Below are 20,101 nucleotides of genomic sequence, written 5' to 3'. Positions count from 1 at the left end.
CCCCCCCGCAGTCATGACGTCGGGGGCAGCGACGCAAAGACTGGACCGGAAGTCTGAGAAGACCTCTGACGGCAGCCCTTTCATCATAATATCCGCGAGCTGCTGTTGTGTGGGGATGTGAAGTACCCGGAATTCGCCAAGCGCCACCCGCTCGCGAACAAAGAGAATATCCAGCTCCACGTGCTTCGCCCGGCTATGATGTACTGGGTTGGCCGACAGATAGACGGCGGATACGTTGTCGCAATACACCAATGTGGCCTTGTCGACGGGAGAGAACAGCTCACCAAGCAGCTGTCGGAGCCAAACGCACTTGGCGATAGCGTTCGCGACGCCACGATACTCGGCCTCGGCGCTGGAGCGCGAGACGATGGCCTGATGCTTCGAGGACCAAGAGACGAGGGCGTCGCCGAGGTAGACACAGAAGCCGAAGGTGGAGCGCCGGGTGTCGGGGAACCAGCCCAGTCGACGTCCGTGAACGCTCGCAGGTCCAGCACGCGTGAGGCGCGAAGATGAAGACCGAGGGCGGGCGTGCCGCGCACGTACCGGAGCACACGCTTGATCAACCCGAGATGGCACTCGCGGGGATCGTGCATGTGTAGGCAGATTTGCTGGACGACGTACGGGATCTCCGGACGCGTGATCGTCAGGTACTGGAGAGCGCCGGCGATGCTGCGGTAGGCAAATGGATCAGCGACACGCGGTCCGTCCGCGGTCGGCAACTTGCCCTTGGTGTCGATCGGCGTGGGAGACGGGCGACAGGTGTCCATGCCGGTGCGATCCAGAATGTCAGCAGCATACTGCTCCTGGCAGAAGAAGCCCGCCGGCGTGCGCGTGACGCTGATGCCGAGGAAGAAGTGCAGAGGACCGAGGTCCTTCATGGTAAACTCCCCGGTGAGCTGAGCAACAACGTGGCGGAGCGCCGCAGGCGAGGACGCGGTGAGGATGATATCGTCGACATAGAGCAGTAGGAGCGCACTGTCGCTCCCATGGCGGCGTGTGAAGAGCGACGAGTCGAAGCGCATCGCGGAGAAGCCGATGGACTGAAGAAAGCCGGCGAAGCGGAGAAACCACGCGCGCGGCGCCTGCTTCAAGCCATAGAGAGACTTGGAGAGGCGGCAGACGTGGTGAGGCTTGGTGGCATCGACGAAGCCCGCTGGTTGGAGGCAGTACATCTCTTCTTCCAGTGTGTCGTGCAGGAATGCGTTGGACACATCGAGCTGATGGACAGGCCAGTTGTGCGACGCAGCAAGAGGCGGCACCGTGCGGACAGTGGCGGGCTTGACGACCTGCGAGAAGGTCTCGCCGTAATCAACACCAGCGCGTTGTCGGAACCCGCGGACTACCCAGCGGGCCTTGTAACGCTCGAGAGCACTGTCGGCCTTGATCTTGTGTTTGAACACCCATTTGCCGGTGATCAGATTAGCGCCAGGAGGACGAGGCACCAGCTCGCATGTGCGGTTGCGCACAAGAGCTTCAAACTCGTCGCGCATGGCGGCAAGCCAGTGCGGATCGCGAACAGCGGCGCGGACTGACGAGGGAACTGGCGAGACCGCGTCAGATGTAGTGGCGACGAGGTTGGTGTCATGGTAGCGCGGATTCGGACGAAGAACGCCAGTCTGGGCGCGCGTCACCATGCACCGTGGCGCAGGCGGTGGAGCAGCTGGGGATGATGGTGTGGAGGAGCTGCACGACACCGAGCACGTGCGCGTGGAAGGCGAGGAGCCATCAACGGAGGGGCGCGCGCCCGGGCCGTCGATCGCCTCATCAGCTGGCGCATGCCGTTGCATGGCGGGCGCGCTGGGCGGTGAAGACGCCGAGCCGCTGGATGGAGATCAGGCGGCGGAGTTTAAACGCGCCGATCTCGCACGCTACATGCGGGCGTCAGGGCTGTCCAGCGGCGATCCAGTGACCACAGGCGAAGGCGCACATGGGGCACGATCGCGAGCCCACTCTTCGAGCACGGGCACCTGCAAAATGGGTGGTGCAAACGCAGGCGACGGCGGAACGGCGGTGTTAGAGGGTGATGGAGTGGCGAAAGGGAAGACCGTCTCGTGGAAGTAGACATGGTGAGAGGTAATGGCACGACGTGAAATGAGATCGAAACAACGGTATCCACGGTGGTCGGATGGATATCCAAGGAAGACGCACGCAAGTGACCGATGATCGAGTTTATGTTTGGCCGTGGAAGCTAGGTTGGGGTAACACAGGCACCCAAAGACTCGAAGGAGGGAGTAGTCGGGAGCAACCCCAAGGAGTTCATGCGGGGTGCAAGGTGTGGTAGCATGACATGGCCGTCGGTTGATTAAGTATGTGGCAGTGCTAAGGGCTTCAGCCCAGAACCGAGCAGGCATGGACGCATGGAACGGAAGGGCGCGAATGATGTCGTTGAGCGTACGCAAGATGCGCTCCGCTTTTCCGTTTTGCTGACTTGTGTAAGGGCAGGAGAGGCGTAGGTGTGTGCCACGATGAGCTAGGAGAGAGCGAACAGCAACGCTATCGAACTCACGCCCATTACCTGTCTGTAGGGAGAAAACAGGGAGTTGGAACTGCGTCTTACATAGGCATAGAAGTCTAGCAGGACCGGGAGCACATCAGATTTTCGCTTGAGTGGGAAGGTCCACACATAATGGGTATAATCATCTAGCACAACCAAGTAGAATTCATAACCAGATATGCTTACAACCGGAGAGGTCCATACATCAAGGTGCAAAACATGAAAGGGAAACATGCTAATGCTGGAAGAACGGCTAAAAGGTAGACGGGCATGTTTGCCCAAACGACAAGCGTGGCACGAGTGAGGCGCAAACTTGCTGAACCCAACAGAGAAGTGGTCGGCGATGGGACGAAGCGAGGCATGTCCAAGACGCTGGTGCCACAGGTTGGAGTCGGCGAGGCCGGCAAAAGCATGGCGAGGAGCAGGCGAGGGACGCCGAACGGGATAGAGATCACCATCCGAGTCACATCGGAGAATCACCTCCTTGGTTCGAAGATCCTTGACAGAGAAACCAAACTTGTCAAACTCGACAGACAGGGTTATCGCGACAAATTTGACGAACAGAAAGCAAGTTCGTGATAAGAGAAGGTGAGACGAGAACATTGCATAGTTGGACAGGAGAGGTACCCTCGATGAGGGCACCGTCGGCGATGTGGGTGACAGGGAAGTGAGCGCCGCTACCCACAATGATTTGGGGACGAGTGAAAGGGACGAAGAGAGTGAAGGTTACCAGGGTTTGAAGACATGTGGGCGGAGGCGCCGGAATCGAGATACCACTCGCTTGAAGTGCCCGACGAAGAAGGCCCCGCCGTGGCGCTATGGAGCGCCGCCTGCAGTGACTGCATGTCCCACGCCTATGGTGGCACGGTGGACGAACTGGCGCCTGGAGACCCGTAGGAGGGAGGCGGTCCGTAGACAGGTGGAGGCCCGCCGGGAGCGCCATAGCCAGGAGGCGAGCCACCCGGAGCGCCGTAGCCATAGGGAGCGGCGAACATGGCCTGTTGGTGCGGTGTGCCCGGCCGGGGTCCGAGGACACGGGTGCCTGGGGCGCGCCACTGCATCGGCCAAGCTTGGACGAGGCCCGTCCAGGAGTTGGCACCCAGCACTGGAGCGGGGCAGACGGGCGCGCGAGGCGCCGGAGCGACTGGTGAAGCAGGAGCGGCGCCGTTGCCACGGCCAGGGCCGCGGCCATGACCGCGTCCGCGCGCGCTGTTGTCGTTGCCGGGAGGTGGGTGAGCCGGAGCCGGAGTTGGGGCCGGCAACGTGGAAGAGCCACGACCAGCCAAGAGGGCGTGGGCGGACTGCAGATGAGCGGTCTGCGCAGCGCGGTGTTCCTCCAAGAGAAGGAACGAGCACACTTGGAGAAACGATGGCAGCGGATCCTGGGAGGTGATATGGGGGATCACGGAGTGATACTGGCGGTTGAGACCGCGGAGGAGGTGAAAAACCGCTGGCCGAGGTCGCGGAGCTGATCGGCGAAGCTCTTGAGCCGGGTGCAGTATTGCATCACAGTCATGTTACCCTGGACGACAGCGTGATACTCGGCGTCGATGTACACGGCGCGCGACAGATGATTGTTGCGGAAGATGTCGTCGATGGCGCGCCACACGTCCAAGGCGGTGTCCTCTGGCTGCATGACCGCCTCCTGGAGCTCCGACGAGATCTTGGAGTACAGCCAGTGGACGACGGTGTGGTCGGCCATCTGCCACTCAGGATCACGGGGGCGAGGGACCGCCGCCGCGGCGGCGACGTGCGCGCCGAGCCCGAACATGCCGAGCACCGTATCAAAGTGGCGCCTCCACTGAGAGTAGTTGTCGGCGAGGAGATCCAGGGCAACGGGAACATGACGTCGAATATCGACGGTTTTGGAGGAGGGAGGAGGGAACAGACGGGGGAGGTGGGAGGACAGGTGGGGCGACGGGATCAGCCTGCTGAAGCGGTTCGGCGTTGACGACGCCAGCGGCCGCATCAAGAACACCAGCGGCGCCGTCGACAGAGGAGCGGGGAGAGAGGACAGGGTTGTCATCCATGGTGGAAGCGGAAGCGGGATCGGGAGCCTGCGAGAAGGGGTTGAGCAGGTCCGAGGCGTCTGATACCATGTTGCGAGGGAGGAAGAGAATGGGATTCAACACACTTGGATTATGCTCGAGGCTGCAAAGTTATACAGGGCGCTGGCCGCAGCCGAGCGAGATCGTGGGTGTGCCACTACCGAGCGACGTGCAGCACTACTCAACAAAACTGCTGCATGGTCAAAGCTACCTGAACCATATACAATACAAGGGTACATACTGTATAACTACCTAGTCTATCATTCTGAACACGAGAGAGGAGGAAAGCTGGCTGGACGGCGGAAGGCGAGCAGCCTGGTGAACTCCGATGAGGAGGAGGAAGACCCGGAGGTGGAGGAGATCGCTTCATTCCCTTCGTCCGCTCAGCCTCGGAGGCGGCGCCGGAGGCAGGATGATGGCGCCACCAGCATCGATGTGGAGGAAAGCTCCAAGCGCTCTCGCCTGGCTCCAGCCTAGGATCCACCAGAAGTCCCCATGAGTCCCACTACCGTTCGTTGCGCACCCCGATTGAAGAACATTCCAAAGTCTGACTGGTAGGCTTTAGTGCATATGTTGTTCCTTTCTATCTTGTTGAATTTATTTGAAGTCTTGATTGTCATCTCTCCGTTGATGCAGTAAGGAAAAGTCCAGCTTTGCTGGCCAGAAGAAGAAGACCATCGGAAAGAGACCAATGTCCACTCAACCGACATTAGAGGCTGAGTCGACTAAGGAAGATGTACCCCCCCCCTCCCCGCTCCCAGGCTTGCCGACCCCGGTGCTCCCGTGGACGCAGGCACCCAGAAAAAGGATGACCAGCCCCATCCCATAGACCCAGCCAATGGAGAGCTGCCCCCGTGGAGAAGTTGCCGACTGTGGTACCAACTGCCCCACCGACTGTTGCACCACCCGCTCCACCAACTGCCCCCATGGAGGGGGCTACTGATATCCCTGCAACCGTCCCTATCGGCCCGATCGCTTCCCAGGGGGCGACTGCACTGACTGGCCCAACTCCTGCCATGGTGATACTCGTACCAGGTTCCTCCTAAGGAGATGTAGGAGACGAGGCCGGCACCACGCAATTCCCCCTCGCGAGCCTGAGCCCCGAGGATAGGGCCATTGTGACGTTGCAGCGGACTGTGCCGGGAGCCATTGAGCTAGAGGAGGGACTGAAGAAACACCTAATGGATACCATAAAGTTAGTGAGTGGAGCCATTGCCATCCGCCAGAATGCTGAAGTACAGTCGATCACTCTTTTTGTAGTTCAAATTTTGATCCTTCAACACCAGGCGCATGATTAATGCACTCGGTGGGGACCCGGCTGCTCAAACCTAGTTCCAGGCGACCTGCGGCCGATGGCGTTTGAATCTCCTCCCTCCCCTGGCGATCCCGAGGGTGACTCGGCCGCCTGCTCGCCGCCGTGGCGGAAGGGGTATATCCAACGCTCTTCAGGAAGGCACGGCGGCGCCAATGGGCATCACCGCGTCAGTGCCGGACAAGCCGACAAGGATTTCTCCCAACCGCCAACCAACCACGACCCCGGACGATCCATCGCGCTCCACCATACTTGCCGTCCACCAATATGCGCCACCACAGGCTTGTAGTCACCATCGCCGTTTCACCGGGACAAGTGAAGCGAGACCGGCGGGATCGAGAGGAAGCAGCTGGAAACGGGAGCAGCAGGGTCAGCAGCCACGCGGGAGGGGACAACCTCCACCACCCTCTGCGGAAACCGACCGGACACAGCTCAGGAGCAAACCAGGCACCCCTGCCCGGCCGAGCCCGAAGCGGGCTCATGAAGCTCCCGTCGCTCACACCTCCGCCTGCCGGAGATGACGTCGGAAAGCCCACGCCAGGCCCGCCTAGACCAATATGGGGCCCAAAAGGGCCCAGATCTAGGCCGGAAGAGCGCCGCCCCTCAGCCAAGCAGCCGCGCCACCGCCACCTCGCCACCCGGAGTTGCGCCGCCGCCGGATCCGTCGCCGGCCTGGGTGCACCGCCACCGGCCGCCACCACCCGAGCCGCAGCGCTGCGTGGGAGGAAAGAACGGGGCCGCCGCCACCACGCGAGCAAGGCCCAGTGGCCTACGCGGGCGGCGGCGGGAGGGCATTAGGAGGAGGGGGGCGCTGGGAGGAGGGAAGGGGAGCCCCCGGTCGCCTCGCTTGGGGAGGCGACGCGGGGGTCGGGGAAGGGGAGGTCGCAATATCTTAGAGTTGCTTTTGTAGATGATATCATGTGGCCATCCTTGAACTTCATGGACTTAGCACCATGTACTCATTGACTAGCTGACTAGATGATATCAAGTAGCCATCCTTGAACTTCATGGACTTGGCTTGATGTACTTGACTGGCTGACCAGATGATATCATGTAGCCATCCTTGAACTTCATGGACTCGACTTTTGCAGCCGGTGAACTGTGTTTTGGACATCCCTGGTGGGAGCTCATATGCTTACTATTCTCTACTGCCAGTATACATGTGCTTGTCAACAGCATCCCCAGTGAGGAAATCTATCATTAGTTTAATTACCGAAGAGTTAGCCAGGGTGACCCTTGTCTCCGATGAAGTGTGTCATCTTGATGGAGGTCCTTCATCGTTTAGTCGAAGCGGCGGCGATGCAAGGTTTGCTTGCTGCGTCGCTTTATGCTGATGATGCGGTAGTCTTCCTGAAGCCAACTCGCAAAGATCGTGAGCTGATGCTTTAACTGCTTCATACTTTCGGCTATGCCTCTGGACTCCACACCAATACTATTCAGATTCTCACACACCACCTTGCCTGCCCTCTCAAGGAATTTCAAATTCAATATGTTCCACTTTCAATTTGGAAGCTCTTACACACTGATTATCAACCTCTCCTTGATAAAATGGACAATAAGCTTGCCGACTGGAAAACTGGTATGACCACTAAAAGCGGACGACTAGTGATGGTTAAATATGTCGCTCTGCAGTCGCAGTTCACACCATGCTACCTACAGATATACCCAACTGGGTGAAGACTGAACAACAGTTGATAAGAAACATCGAAGCTTCTTCTGGAAAGGGTGTTGAGAGACAAACCGTGGCCACTGCACCGTAGCATGGAGAGATGGTTGCAGATAAATCAAGCTCGGGGAGATCAAAGATATTAAGAGAATGAACTGGGCATTGCAGGCAAGATGGTTGTGGCTGCAGCGCACTGATGAATCTCGGTCGTAGACCAGATTTCCAATCGAAGTTAACAAGCACATAGCTGGCCTGGTTCATGCGGCTACAAAGGTGGACATGGGCGATGGGAAGCGCACAAGATTTTGATCAGACCAATAGATTTACTAATAGTTGATTGCTGATATTGCCCCTACAGTGGTCGCAGCAGTTGTGTCGAGGGTTATCTATAGCAGAACCATATGCAAGGAGCTGGGCGGCAGAGGTTGGATCGGTGAATCTCAGAAGCCCTAAACGTGCAAGGGTCCGTTGAATTTACCACACTTGGCTGGGTGGTTGACGTCCAATCCTTGTCCCTTGGAATTGAAGATCAATTCACCTGGAAGCTCTCGGCGTGCAATACACTGCAAAATACGGATGAAAATGGAGCGGAAACGGACGGAACTGAATGATGTCACATTTGTTTCCATATTTTTTAGTAGAAGCAGAAGCGGATACAAAAATTTCATGAAAGAATATGGCAACGGATAGTGTGGACACAGATATAAAGTGAAAGTTTGCTGGAACTCAAAAACCTCTTGAAACATAAGAGAAAAACACAACAATGCCAACAAATTCAATTGCTAACGACTACAAATATTATGATATTATCATCGAAATATAATACTCCCTCCGTTCACTTTTATAAGTCGTTTCAGACAACTGAAATTGACCTGTTTTGCATGCTGTCTGAAATGTGTACAAGGCCTTATAAAAGTGAACAGAGGGAGTAATGTATATGTGTAAATTTTTAATTTCGCAACATAATAAGGTATACTAGTTGAGAAGAACAGGATGACAGGGAGGATCAGGGGAAGGATTATGTTTTTTAGTGGTAGATTTAATTGTGCCAAAAGTCTATATGGGTTGGATTGGAGTGGGCTACATAGACAATAGATAAACGGAAACTTCCGCATGTGTGGATACGGAAATTCCTAATTCACTGGTGCTCCACTAGAAAACACTGTCCGTTTCCATTTCCACAAGAAACTTACCAGTTCCGCTTCCATTTTGTAAATTTCCTTTTCTATTCCCATAGTTTCTCTCTGTTTTCATATTTTTGCGGAACGGACAGAAAGTTTCCGCTCAGCTTTCATCCCTGCTCCTCTAAAGTGCAATATTTTCGCATGATTGACGTCGGCAAGCTGAGGCCTGCATCATCCGGATGCTAGCGCCCTCTGTGACCAGGCAGATGAAACAATCTTGCACCTACACACCAGATGCACATTCTTGAGACAAGTGCTGGCATCCTGCTCCCTAAAAGTTATCTGCCCCCATCCAACAGAGTGACTTCAACTCTTGGTTCGAGCAGGCTGCGGAACGAGCTGGTGCAGAAAAGCTGAAGGGAGCGAGGTTGCTGACCTAAGTCACCATTCAGATGTTATGGCGGCTTTGCAACGACTGTGTTTTCAGTGGGGCTTTGACAAACTGTTCAGCGCTGGTTGACTCAATTGTTTTTTTGAGCTGAAGTCGATGTGAGGCAAAACTATGGTTGCCAGCCGGAGCTAAAGCTCTGTGACGGCTCCCATGGCATACAAACTACAAAGCCTCCTGAGCTCACTGTTTAGACTATCACCCGAGTGCAGCACAGTTTGAAATTTTTGCTTTCTTAGATTTATTTCTTAGTTCTTTTTTTTTCGGTTCTTGTGGTTCTTGTGGGGTGGAGTTGTAGGGTTTTGCATCATCTTGACGCTCTTCTAATACAAAACGGAAAATAAAAGGTACCCTTAAAAAGGAGACACAATACAGTACAATATGAAGATGCTACCAAACATTGTAAGGATGCACTCACATGCTTAGCCGTTCCAAAGTCAGCCAATTTAACAACACCGTTACCATCAATTAGCATATTTGCTCCTTTGATATCCCTGTAAGAGTACATTCATATGCATAAAAGTGTTATATTGATGCAGAAGTGAATACCAGCATAAAATACAATTCCAGAAGTTATTTTAGTTGCAAGAAAACTGTAAGGGAAGCCGTAGAAATAGGAACTCAAATTCGTGTTCGCGAAACTTGAACACAGGTGGTCGGATTGTAAATCCACTCTCCCAGCTAAGTGAGCTACACTCTTCCTAACTATTCTGGTAGTTGTCCATTGAGACATGTGAGATTAGGCCTTGACATCTGAGCCCTCCACCAGTGTATGTGCGTCTAGAATAACAACAAAAGCAGATAAGCATCTATGTCCCTTTTCAACCTGCCTTCATTTACCACATTCATATACATGTCTGACGGAAAAATAAACAAAAATAATTGCACAGAGGCAGCTTCGAAGTCCTTGCTTTTCGTAGCAGTAGCAACTGGCAAGGATGGACATAAAATGGTACTCCCTCCGTCCCGAATTACTTATCTTAGATTTGTCGTGTCTAGATACATCCATATCTAGACATATCGAAGACAAGTAATTTGGGACGAAGGTAATATATGATTATGGACGCAACATGCTATAGACTCAAGATAATAAGAGTTAACAGAGAACAATGGACAAGATTAGACCTGCAGACCAGGGATATGAGAATATTATATTGACAGGTCCAAGTACAACTTCAAAACCTTTTGACTATATCAACCTAGCTAAGATGAAACATGCTTGAAATGTTGTTGTGTGGACAAGGCATGTTGGCTTGACAATTATTTTTATTTTAGTGATCTCTTAAACATCTTCTACCAAGTTTTAGCTTTTTGTGATCGAGACGAAGAGGGAGAGAGATGGACGAGTTGCGGCAGCCTAAATAAAACTAAACCTGGGCTCTTGTACCATGTTAAAGGCGCAACTTATCTAATATTGCAAACCCCAAGGGGCAAATACTTAACTAGGCCCCGCTGACCTAGTTAGCAGGAACTATGTAAATAAGGATACATATTTGCACATACCTATGCATAATATTTTGGCCATGCAAAAACGCTAAACCCCTAAGAATATGGTGAGTGAAGTTGCCGACAATCGATTCTGTTATTGCTCCACAATGTTGTTGGATATACTTATTAATTGAACCAAGATGAACATACTCCATGTAAATGTAGAGGTGGCCTTCTATCTGCAAGATCCTCCAAGAAATAAGATTACATTATGGAAACATGTGGAATTACTTAGCTCAGATTGGAAGGGAAACTTACAGTTTCGCTACCATAATACTGGACTATGTTCTCATGCTTAAATTGGCTTAGAAGCTTTATTTCCTGAAAAGAATGAAAGTAAGTCAGCAAAGGTATCTTGAAAACCTGCTATACATCATCACAGAGGAGAAAAGCCAAGTACGAGTGATTGTCACATGATGATAGCTTAAATGAATCCTCAGGAAGGTGGTACAACTAGGGTGCTTTAAGAGACTTAAGTTCCTTTTTGGTTGACGAAGATTGTAAGTATCTCTATGAGCAAATGAAATTATGTTCTAAGTTTCGGCTGCTAGGGTTGGAGTATAATCTACTTTTCTTGTTCTATTGGCAAATTTGATGTTACATTGGTAGTTCCTCTCTATAAATAGAGAATTGAGATAAATTGGAAGCCAAGGCAAGAACTAACAAGCATGGAAACTAATTAAATAGATTGATATGGAAATCCCTGAGCTGACTTGAAGATCAAACTGCCATCGACTGGCTGCCCTATCCTTGGCACGTCAGCCGTGCATCCGCTCTCACGTGACAGTAGGTTATACTTAGAAAATCATAATCATAAACAAAATAAGCTAGAAACTTATTTCTCAGAATGAGGAACCTTCAAAAAGAACAATAACAAAGAAAAGTATTCAGACAGAACTCATGTAACTGATAAAAAAAATAGATTCTAAGTTTGCAAAAGAACAGCTTGTAATTATTTAAGAATGCATAGCCAGATTTAATAACCTGATCTAATTGCTTCAAGGACTCAGCAGATCTAGAATCATTAGGAATACTGATCGCTTTCACTGCACAAAGAGCTCCAGTATGCCTACATTTAAATGGAAGTAAACCAACATTCAGAATTTAACATGAATAGCCACAATGATATATGGATTACACTTCCATACCTGTTGGTAGCTTCATATACATCACCAAATGTACCACTGCCTATAAGTTTTCTCTTTTCCCATTGACCAGCTACTAAGGACATTTCAACTTTTGGAGCAGGTTGGTTGCTGAGAGTTGCTTTCACTTGGCTTATAGCACTGGGAGGAAGTGGTAAGGGGTGAAAATAGGCAGTACTCCAGGTGCCTTCAGCGCGTGAAATATGATCTTCTGGGGATAACATCGGATGCATAGCTGATTGAGGGGCACTGGTATTCCTTGGCGTAGGAGGACTCAATGCCCTTGACCAAGGAGATCCCTCCGGATCCCATGTATATGTTTCAGATAAAGAGTGATGAGATGATGGAGCTGACGACGATTTTGGACTTGAACCAGATGATGTAGTACATGAAAAGCTCACTGCTTCAGCTGCAATATTATCATGTAACTTTTCAGGAAATGACATTCTGTTATTACTAGGCATAGTCAGCTTTGTATCGGCTGCGCATAAATCCATATGCTGAGGAGACATCTGCATGATCTGATTTGTCACCCTGTGTAACCATCAGACATGTAAGCATCAGGAAGTAAATGTGAGTAATACATAAAGGTTTGCTGGCGAAATACAGTGTGCACATTTTACTTGTGAGAAAATGTCGTAAATAACATAATATTTGCTTTTAGCGCGGGGGTGGGGGTGTTGGTAAATAACCTACCCGCTATCAGCAAACTGCTTTGTATCTTCCTCGGTCTCATTTACCCCACGCTGTTCTTGTAGAATTTCATGACATTTACTTGATGAGCTGTTAACTTCGGTCCTTGGCTCGTTCTCTTCCTCAACCCAATCTACCCTTTTTACGTTGACGTAACTAGGAAACCTTGAATGCTTGTGAATGGTATCCTTGAACGCAGACTCTGCAGCACTTCTGTCGGGTTCCTCAGCACCCTCGGCTGCCCCAATTATTCCATCAATCTTCTTCAGGTTTACCAAGTGCTGAATGCCGGCAAGCAAAACATCATACTGCTGTCCTTTGCGGGCATTGAAACCTAGTTTGAGCCTATGAACATTGGGCAATGCTCCTTCCTGGAAGGCCAGGCACAGTACACCGCACATGTATTTGAAATACTTGAGAGCAGGGAACGCCCCATTGTTGAAGATGATGCTTTCTGCAGGGGGTTGCCGGACATACAATGAAAGAACAGTTAGGGCAGGCAATCCTGTGATGCTGTCAATATCATTCCTTCGTAGTTCACGGACCACAAGATTCAAATAGCAAAGTTTGCGAACTGCTCCAATATCCTTGGGAAAACTGGAAAACATGCAAATTGGGGGCAACAAATCAAGTTTCTGAAGACCCTGAAGAAAAACAGGAGGAGAATAAACGCTGCTCAGGACATCATGGTAAATGGCTGTGCTTAAAGCTCCAGGAGCCAGAATGACAGATTTGAGGTTAACAAGCTTGATAACAGAAGAGGCCAGAGCAACCATGTTTCTCTTCAGATGCTCATCAGACTGCACTGTGGAATAGGTGAGATGAAGATACTGCAGGTTCATCAGGCCACCCAGGCTCAGTACATTGTCTTCAGTGTTATTGCCAAGGTCAAAATACTGTAGTGTACGCAGAGACCTGATGCGGCCAATCCCATCAGGTAGATTTGTCTCATCTCGAAGAGAGAGATGCAATAAGCTCGGGAGATGAATAATATCCAATGGAACAGCAGATGATCTTGCATTTATTTCCAGTGTTTCCATGTATTGTAGTCCTCGCATCTGGGCTGGCAGTTCTACAATGATATCGCATGAAATCTTCAAATATCTGAGGTGAACCAAACTGCAAATTCTTGTGAGGTTGAGACTCGTATGCCCATATTGGTTGCCCCAAAAGTCAAGGATTAATACTCGCAGCAACTTAAATTCCACATCAGAAGGCAAACATCTGAGAAGTCCAAAAAAGAAAAGTGATCGCGATTGCGACAGTATTACACCTGATGGTTTGGTCGCATATTTGGCACTGCTAAAGTGGAGAGAAAGTCGACGAACCATATTAGAATTTCCTGTGATGGCTTTTGAGTAATCTATGGAAGTGATAAAATTCTCTTCTTTGGACTTGTACATAATAAGATCACGTACAGTGTGGTGCAATGTACAGGATAACACCTCATCATTGTGGTTAATTTGCTCAGGTTGGATCATTCCCTTGTTGACAAGCTCATAAAAATAGCTATCTGCAATTTCCTCCACCTCTTTTTCTTCCTTTGCAGTAATGAAACCTTCAGATATCCATTGCTTCAACAAATCAACCTTCCACATCGTGAACCCCTCTGGATACATAGCAAGATACAGCAAGCATGTCTTCAAATAATGAGGAAGACAACTGTAGCTAAGGTTTAGTACTTCTTTCAGCATCTCTTCCAAAGTAGGACTTGTACTTAAATTGGAGCATAAACATTTCTGCAGATGATGCCATAGCTCAGAGTTGTCCGTCTGACTGGCTAAGAGACCAGCAATACAAATGGTTGCTAGTGGCAAACCACCACACTTTCCAATGAATCTATATGAAACTTCCTTCAATTGATCAGGACACCGATGTTCAGAGCCACAAACAATACTGAAGAACAATTCTGCAGAGGCATGGCTGCCAAGGGGTTTCATCTTCAAAATATTATCAGACTGAGAACCACAGCATTCCAGAGCTACACCGTCTGTTTCTGCTGTTGTTATTATTCTGCTGTAATTATTACCATCTGGAAAAGCGCTTTTAACAATATCCCATGTTGTTGTTTCCCACAGATCATCAATGACTATAAAGTATCTGCAAAATAAATGTATATATAACTATATATTTTCTGAAATATACTAATGTACAGAATGGTTGGTTAGCATTTTTATTTCTATCACTAAGTAGAAGCAAGAAATACAATTAAACAATTATTTTTTTAGTTTCTCCAAACGTTCAAAGAGTTATACCATACATTTGGTCCATCGACTGTGCACATTCACGAAACTCCACTGTGCACAATCATGAGCACTGGGTTTTATATCTGAGTCTTAGGATAGCTAAATCAATTGATTGCACACACCTCCACGGGACAAAAAAAGGTAAATAAGGTACCTCTTATCTTGGAGATATTTTGTGAGATTGTCAATGAGATTTTGCACCTCGCAAGAATAAGAGGGTAGTCGACAATGCTGAACTTGAGAGAGGATGTCCCCAAGTAGTCTCTTTGTGTCTGACGTTCGCGATGCCCGCACAAAAGCCCAGCAGTCGAACTGCTCTCCAAGCTCACAGTACAGCTGTTTAGCCAGCGTGGTCTTGCCAACCCCTGCAGGTCCATCTATACACATCACTTTCAGTTGTTGATCAGCATCCTCAGTAAGCCACTTGGTAAGCTTAATCTTCAGGTCATCGATACCAACAAGGAAATCCGTGGCCTGTCCATATAGGCCTGGAACCGGATTGTGCCTAGTGAACACAGGGCTAGAACGTGAAGCACAGTCATCAAGATGATACCTCTCACGTCGTTCACTCGCCTCCAGCACCAGGGTCCTGAGCTCTGTGATCTTGGAAACCCTTGTGCTCGGCTTCAGTGATTTGAAAAGCCGATACACCTTGACACGACTGACCCTGTGGCTGCGGACGGCTCTGGTCTTGACCCCGTCGCCGGCGTGCCTCAGCATCATGTCGTCGATGCAGTCCTCTACTTCATAGGAAAGTTCACGCACCTCATCCATCCAGTATACCGCCTTGTGGTTGGGGGTATCCGCCATTGACTGCTCCAACAGGTCGGCGCTTAATTCTTCGAGATCTTCCTTGAGGAGCTCGATTCCGTGCTTCAGTGGCTTGGGCAGCCGGTGGTCGGGGGCCAGCAGCGAATGCAGCTTCCTGAGAAGGGGGCCCATGGCACCCAGGGAAGAGCTCATCGGAGCCTCCATGGCGCTCGTGGTTAACAGAGAAGAACTCATCTCTACCTGAAAAATCAAAGCATGGAGAATAATGACATGTAAGGGCAAGAGCAATGTGAAAAGAGAAAAACTGGACACACAAAACCAGTTCTGCTCCATCTTAGAAAACTGCGTTTTACTTTCAGTTCTCCTTTTACTGAACCGCTCCTCTCAGTGAGCTGATGTATGAGGCAGAGACCATTCTGGTAATCGAACCAGGGAGGAGCCTCCCTGTTCATCTAAAAAAAAATGTTTAGCATCGATTGCGGGGCCCACCGGTCAGAATAGCCTTTTCCCCGCCCGGCACTATCGCCACCGAAATCCCCTCTTCCTCCTCACTCCAATTCAGAAATCCCCAAATCGATGTAGCCGGGAGCGAGATAGGGACTACAGCCGGCGCGGGCCTCGTCGACGGCTTCTGCGGCAGCGCTGCCGCGCGGGGAGGACCGGCGAGGGCGAGGTTGCTGCTCTGGAAGGGTGGAGATGGTGCGCGGCGGCCGGACCAAGAGCAGCCGCTGGCATCGGTTTGGAGCTAAGCTAGCTTGCTTGCTTGGGTTGATGCGGTCGCCGGACAGAGGAGGAGGCACCGCCGCAGCGGTAGAAGACGACGGAGGAGGAGGAGGAGAACCTCCGCCCACGGTGACGGAACGAGTCCACGATAGAAAGGTTGGGAGATATTTTGGGCTGTCGAGAAACCGGCGGGGCCCACCTCCCTAAGTCTAGTCCTCTTTTCTCCATTATTAAATTTGCAGGATAATCTCCCCACAGTTCGGCTGCTCTTCCCTCCCCACCTTCTCGGCCAGGGTGCTGGGTGGAGCGAGCGTGGCTCGGAGACGGCGATGGAGGCGGCTCTTCTGGGCGGATTCATCAAGGTCATCCTGCCGAGGCTCTTCTCTCTCATCGACGACAAGTACAAGCTGCACAGGGGCGTCAAGAGCGACGTCAGGTTCCTCGTGAAGGAGCTCCGCATGATCGTCGGCGCCATCGACGACGACGAGCTCTCGGCGACCTCCTCCGCCGCCGCGCGCCTCTCGATCCAGGACCTGCGCGAGCTGGCCCACGGCATAGAGGACTGCATCGACGGCCTCATGTATCGCGCCACCTGGGAGCACCAGGCGTCCTTCCTCCGCCGGAGCGTTCGGCTTCGGCCCCCCAGGGCGCTCAAGACCGGCGCGCAGCTCGCTCGGGAGATGCAGCGGCTCAGGCGGATGGCGAAGGAAGCGCACGAGCGGAAGCGGAGGTACGCGGCCGACTTCCCCGCCGGCGGCCAGCCCTCCTCTGCCACGCAGCTGGTGGACGAGTCGCCCTCCTCCCCGTCCGATCCGCGCATCCTTGACGCGGATCTGGTCGGCGTCGAGGGGCCCCTCGCGGAGCTGCTGGAGCAGCTGGCTGAGGGGCGACCCAGCCAGCTGAAGGTGATCGCCGTCGTCGGGTTTTGCGGCTTGGGGAAGACCGCCCTCGCCGCGGAAGTGTACAACCGAGAAACCCGCAGCGAGAGATTTGAGAGGCACGCGTGGGTTTATGCGGCGCTGAAGAGCCCACGGGAGGTGCTAGCGGACCTGCTCCGGAAACTTAGCTCCGACGCCCCTTCTTGCCAGGGGAAAAGTGTACTGGAGACCTCCGATGTCGGCCAACTCTGCACAGAACTGAAACAACATTTGGTGATGAGGAGGTAATCGACTTCGGGCTTTGCCTGATTCATTTCGCCTTTGCACCTATAATTTCAAGAAACATCTCTGTTTTATCTGCCATAGATGCACCAGTATGGTAGTATTTTCTTGCTAGTTAGCTTTGTTAGACAGATTAGGGTTTGGAACAATGCTCGATACCCTTGGTGGGTACGGCTGTCATATATTTATAAGAGGGAACCGTACAAATACAAGTTGTGTTACAACACGTATATCTAATATATACTTAGTCTAACACCCTCCCTCAATCTTAACTATGTCCTGAAACACTCAGAAGGTTAAGATTGCGACGACATCCTTCAAAAGAAGGCAAGGGCAAGGGTTTAGTGAAAATATCAGCAAGCTGATCCTTCGAAGAAACAAACTTAATCTGAAGGAGCTTCTGAGCAACACGTTCCCTCACAAAATGATAGTCAACTTCGATGTGCTTCGTTCGGGCATGAAATACTGGATTGGATGAAAGGTATGTTGCATCGATGTTATCACACCAAAGAACAGGCGGCTGAGTTGGGGAGACCTTCAACTCTCGAAGCAATGACTGCACCCACATGATCTCAGCTGTGGCATTAGCAACAGCTTTGTACTCAGCTTCGGTACTACTCCGAGACACCGTAGCTTGCTTGCGAGCTTGCCAGGCGATCAAGTTAGGCCCAAAGAACACAGCATGTCCCCCCGTGGATCGCCGATCATCAGGACAACCAGCCCAGTCGGCATCAGAGAATGCTGAGATCAGTCCAGAACGCGCAGGCTGAAGATGGAGACCATATGAACCAGTGTGACGAACATAGCGCAAGATGCGCTTAACAGCTGACCAGTGAGAATCACGTGGTGCATGAAGATACTGGCACACACGGTTAATTGCAAATGATATGTCTGGTCGAGTAATGAGCAAGTATTGCAGTCCACCCACAATGCTGCGGTACTCTGTGGCATCCTCAGGAGCAAGCAAGTCACCAGCAAGAGCTGTCAGTTTGTCTGTAGCAGACATGGGAGTCGTAGCAGACTTGCACTGCAACATACCTGCACGACGCAGGAGATCCTGAGAGTACTTCTGAGTAAGAGTCAAGCCACCATCAGAATGAAGAACCTCTAGGCCCAGAAAATAATGCAGTCTCCCAAGATCCTTAACAGCAAACTCAGCACCAAGAGAGGACACAAGCCGGTCTGTAGCAGAAGCAGACGAACTGACAAGGATGATGTCATCAACATATACCAGAATGTACATAGTCACCTCAGGTCGCTGTAGAATAAACAGAGACGTGTCTGCTGTAGAAGGAACAAACCCATGCGCACGAAGAGCAGCGCCAAGACGGGCATGCCATGCACGCGGGGCCTGCTTCAAACCGTAGAGAGCTTTGACAAGACGACATAAATGATGTGGCTGAGCAGGGTCAACAAAACCTGGCGGCTGACGCATATAAACCTCTTCTTCCAGAACTCCATGGAGAAAGGCATTCTGAACATCAAGCTGTCGAAGCGACCATCCGCGAGTAACAGCCAAAGAGAGAAGAACACGAATAGTAGTTGGTTTAATAACAGGACTGAATGTGTCTTCATAATCAATGCCATACCATTGTTTGAACCCCTTGGCAACCAGGCGTGCCTTGTACCTCTCAATGGAGCCATCAGCATGTTTCTTCACCTTGAATACCCATTTAGAGTCAATGATATTAACACCAGATGGAGGTGGAACAAGACGCCAAGTGTTGTTTCTTTGAAGGGCATGAATCTCCTGCTCCATCGCAGCACGCCAATGCGGGATGCCAAGCGCCGCTCGAAAATGTCGTGGTTCAGTCGTAGGGTCAGCCTCAGCATGTGCCACACAGGCCGCAAGCCACGCGACAGTGCCGTCAGTGCGCTTCTTCGGTTGGAAGATGCCACTTTTGCTGCGAGTATGGGGACGCAGGACGACAGGCGGAGGTGGCGGTGGAGCTGCCATACCAGAGGAGCCACTATCCATCAGCGGCGAGGAGGACGCACCGGCGGGCGAGTCAACAGGCGCATCCGGTGGCACGGTCAGGGTCGGCGAAGACAGACCGGGTGTGATCGGCGTCGACGGACCAGGCGATGAAGACTCAGTGACCTGCGAGGCCTCCGGCTCAGGGGAGAGCGCCGCGGGTCCAGCCGGCCCGGCCGACAGCTCTGCAGGTTCGGCCGGCCCAGGCGACAGCGAGGCCGCTGACCCCGGCGACTTGGTCACCCCGTCGGATCCTCGTGCATGGGGCATGCACGCGTGATCGACGTCGGGGTCAAGCGGGGTAGTGGCGGAGGCAGCCTCGTCGAGCGCCTCATCCGGCATGGCAGCAACTGGCGCAGTTGTGGCCATATCATCATCCAGAAGCTCAAGTCGAGCGCCTCGTCCAGTCCCTGCACCATGGTTAGGCAACAACAGAGGAGAATATGCAGCATCCACAAATTGATCAGGCAAAACTGGAAAAGAGTGCAACTCAGTGACGGGAGTATCGGTGGGTGATGTGAGCGTGGAAAACGGGAAGACAGTCTCATCGAACACAACATCACGAGAAATGTAAACACGATTTGACGGGATGTGAAGACACTTGTAACCTTTGTGGAGAGGACTGTACCCAAGAAACACACATTGTTTAGATCGATACTCAAGTTTATGCTTATTGTACGGACGAAGATGCGGCCAACACGCACAGCCGAACACTTTGAGGAGGGAGTAATCTGGAGTTTCATTAAGCAACACTTCGAGTGGAGACTTCATGTGAAGGCGTCGTGTGGGAATCCTGTTTATCAAAAAA

At 51.5% G+C, this 20,101-nt stretch overlaps 2 protein-coding genes across 8 annotated transcripts in view; one reads left to right on the top strand and one right to left on the bottom strand.

The window, feature by feature from the left end:
• LOC123096247 (disease resistance protein RGA5) overlaps window positions 1-16,214 on the bottom strand; it is a 31,024-nt gene extending 14,810 nt beyond the window's left edge. For 6 of the 7 annotated variants that reach the window (XR_006446518.1, XM_044517923.1, XM_044517928.1 and 3 more), the window contains exons 1-8: window positions 15,789-16,080; window positions 14,819-15,675; window positions 12,422-14,518; window positions 11,729-12,259; window positions 11,565-11,649; window positions 10,839-10,901; window positions 10,596-10,759; window positions 9,511-9,586 (exon numbers count right to left, since the gene is read on the bottom strand). Coding sequence is in view for 6 of the 7 variants with exons in the window: in XM_044517923.1 (XP_044373858.1) it covers window positions 9,511-9,586; window positions 10,596-10,759; window positions 10,839-10,901; window positions 11,565-11,649; window positions 11,729-12,259; window positions 12,422-14,518; window positions 14,819-15,675; window positions 15,789-15,887 (3,972 nt within the window). In the remaining variant the exon portion in view is untranslated. Of the gene's footprint in view, window positions 1-9,510; window positions 9,587-10,595; window positions 10,760-10,838; window positions 10,902-11,564; window positions 11,650-11,728; window positions 12,260-12,421; window positions 14,519-14,818; window positions 15,676-15,788 lie in introns of all 7 variants that reach the window. The other variant, XM_044517924.1, reaches the window with a different exon arrangement.
• Window positions 16,040-20,101, top strand: part of LOC123096248 (disease resistance protein RGA4) — an 8,649-nt gene continuing 4,587 nt past the window's right edge. The window contains exons 1-2 of the mRNA XM_044517930.1: window positions 16,040-16,314; window positions 16,401-17,320. Coding sequence (XP_044373865.1) covers window positions 16,132-16,314; window positions 16,401-17,320 — 1,103 coding nt within the window. The 5' untranslated portion in view covers window positions 16,040-16,131. The remainder of the gene's footprint in view (window positions 16,315-16,400; window positions 17,321-20,101) is intronic.

This window comes from Triticum aestivum, chromosome 4D, assembly GCF_018294505.1.
Source record: "Triticum aestivum cultivar Chinese Spring chromosome 4D, IWGSC CS RefSeq v2.1, whole genome shotgun sequence".
NCBI classification, from domain to species: Eukaryota; Viridiplantae; Streptophyta; class Magnoliopsida; order Poales; family Poaceae; genus Triticum; species Triticum aestivum.
Note: the sequence above shows the minus strand (reverse complement) of the source record. Positions and strands in the feature narration are given on the sequence as shown.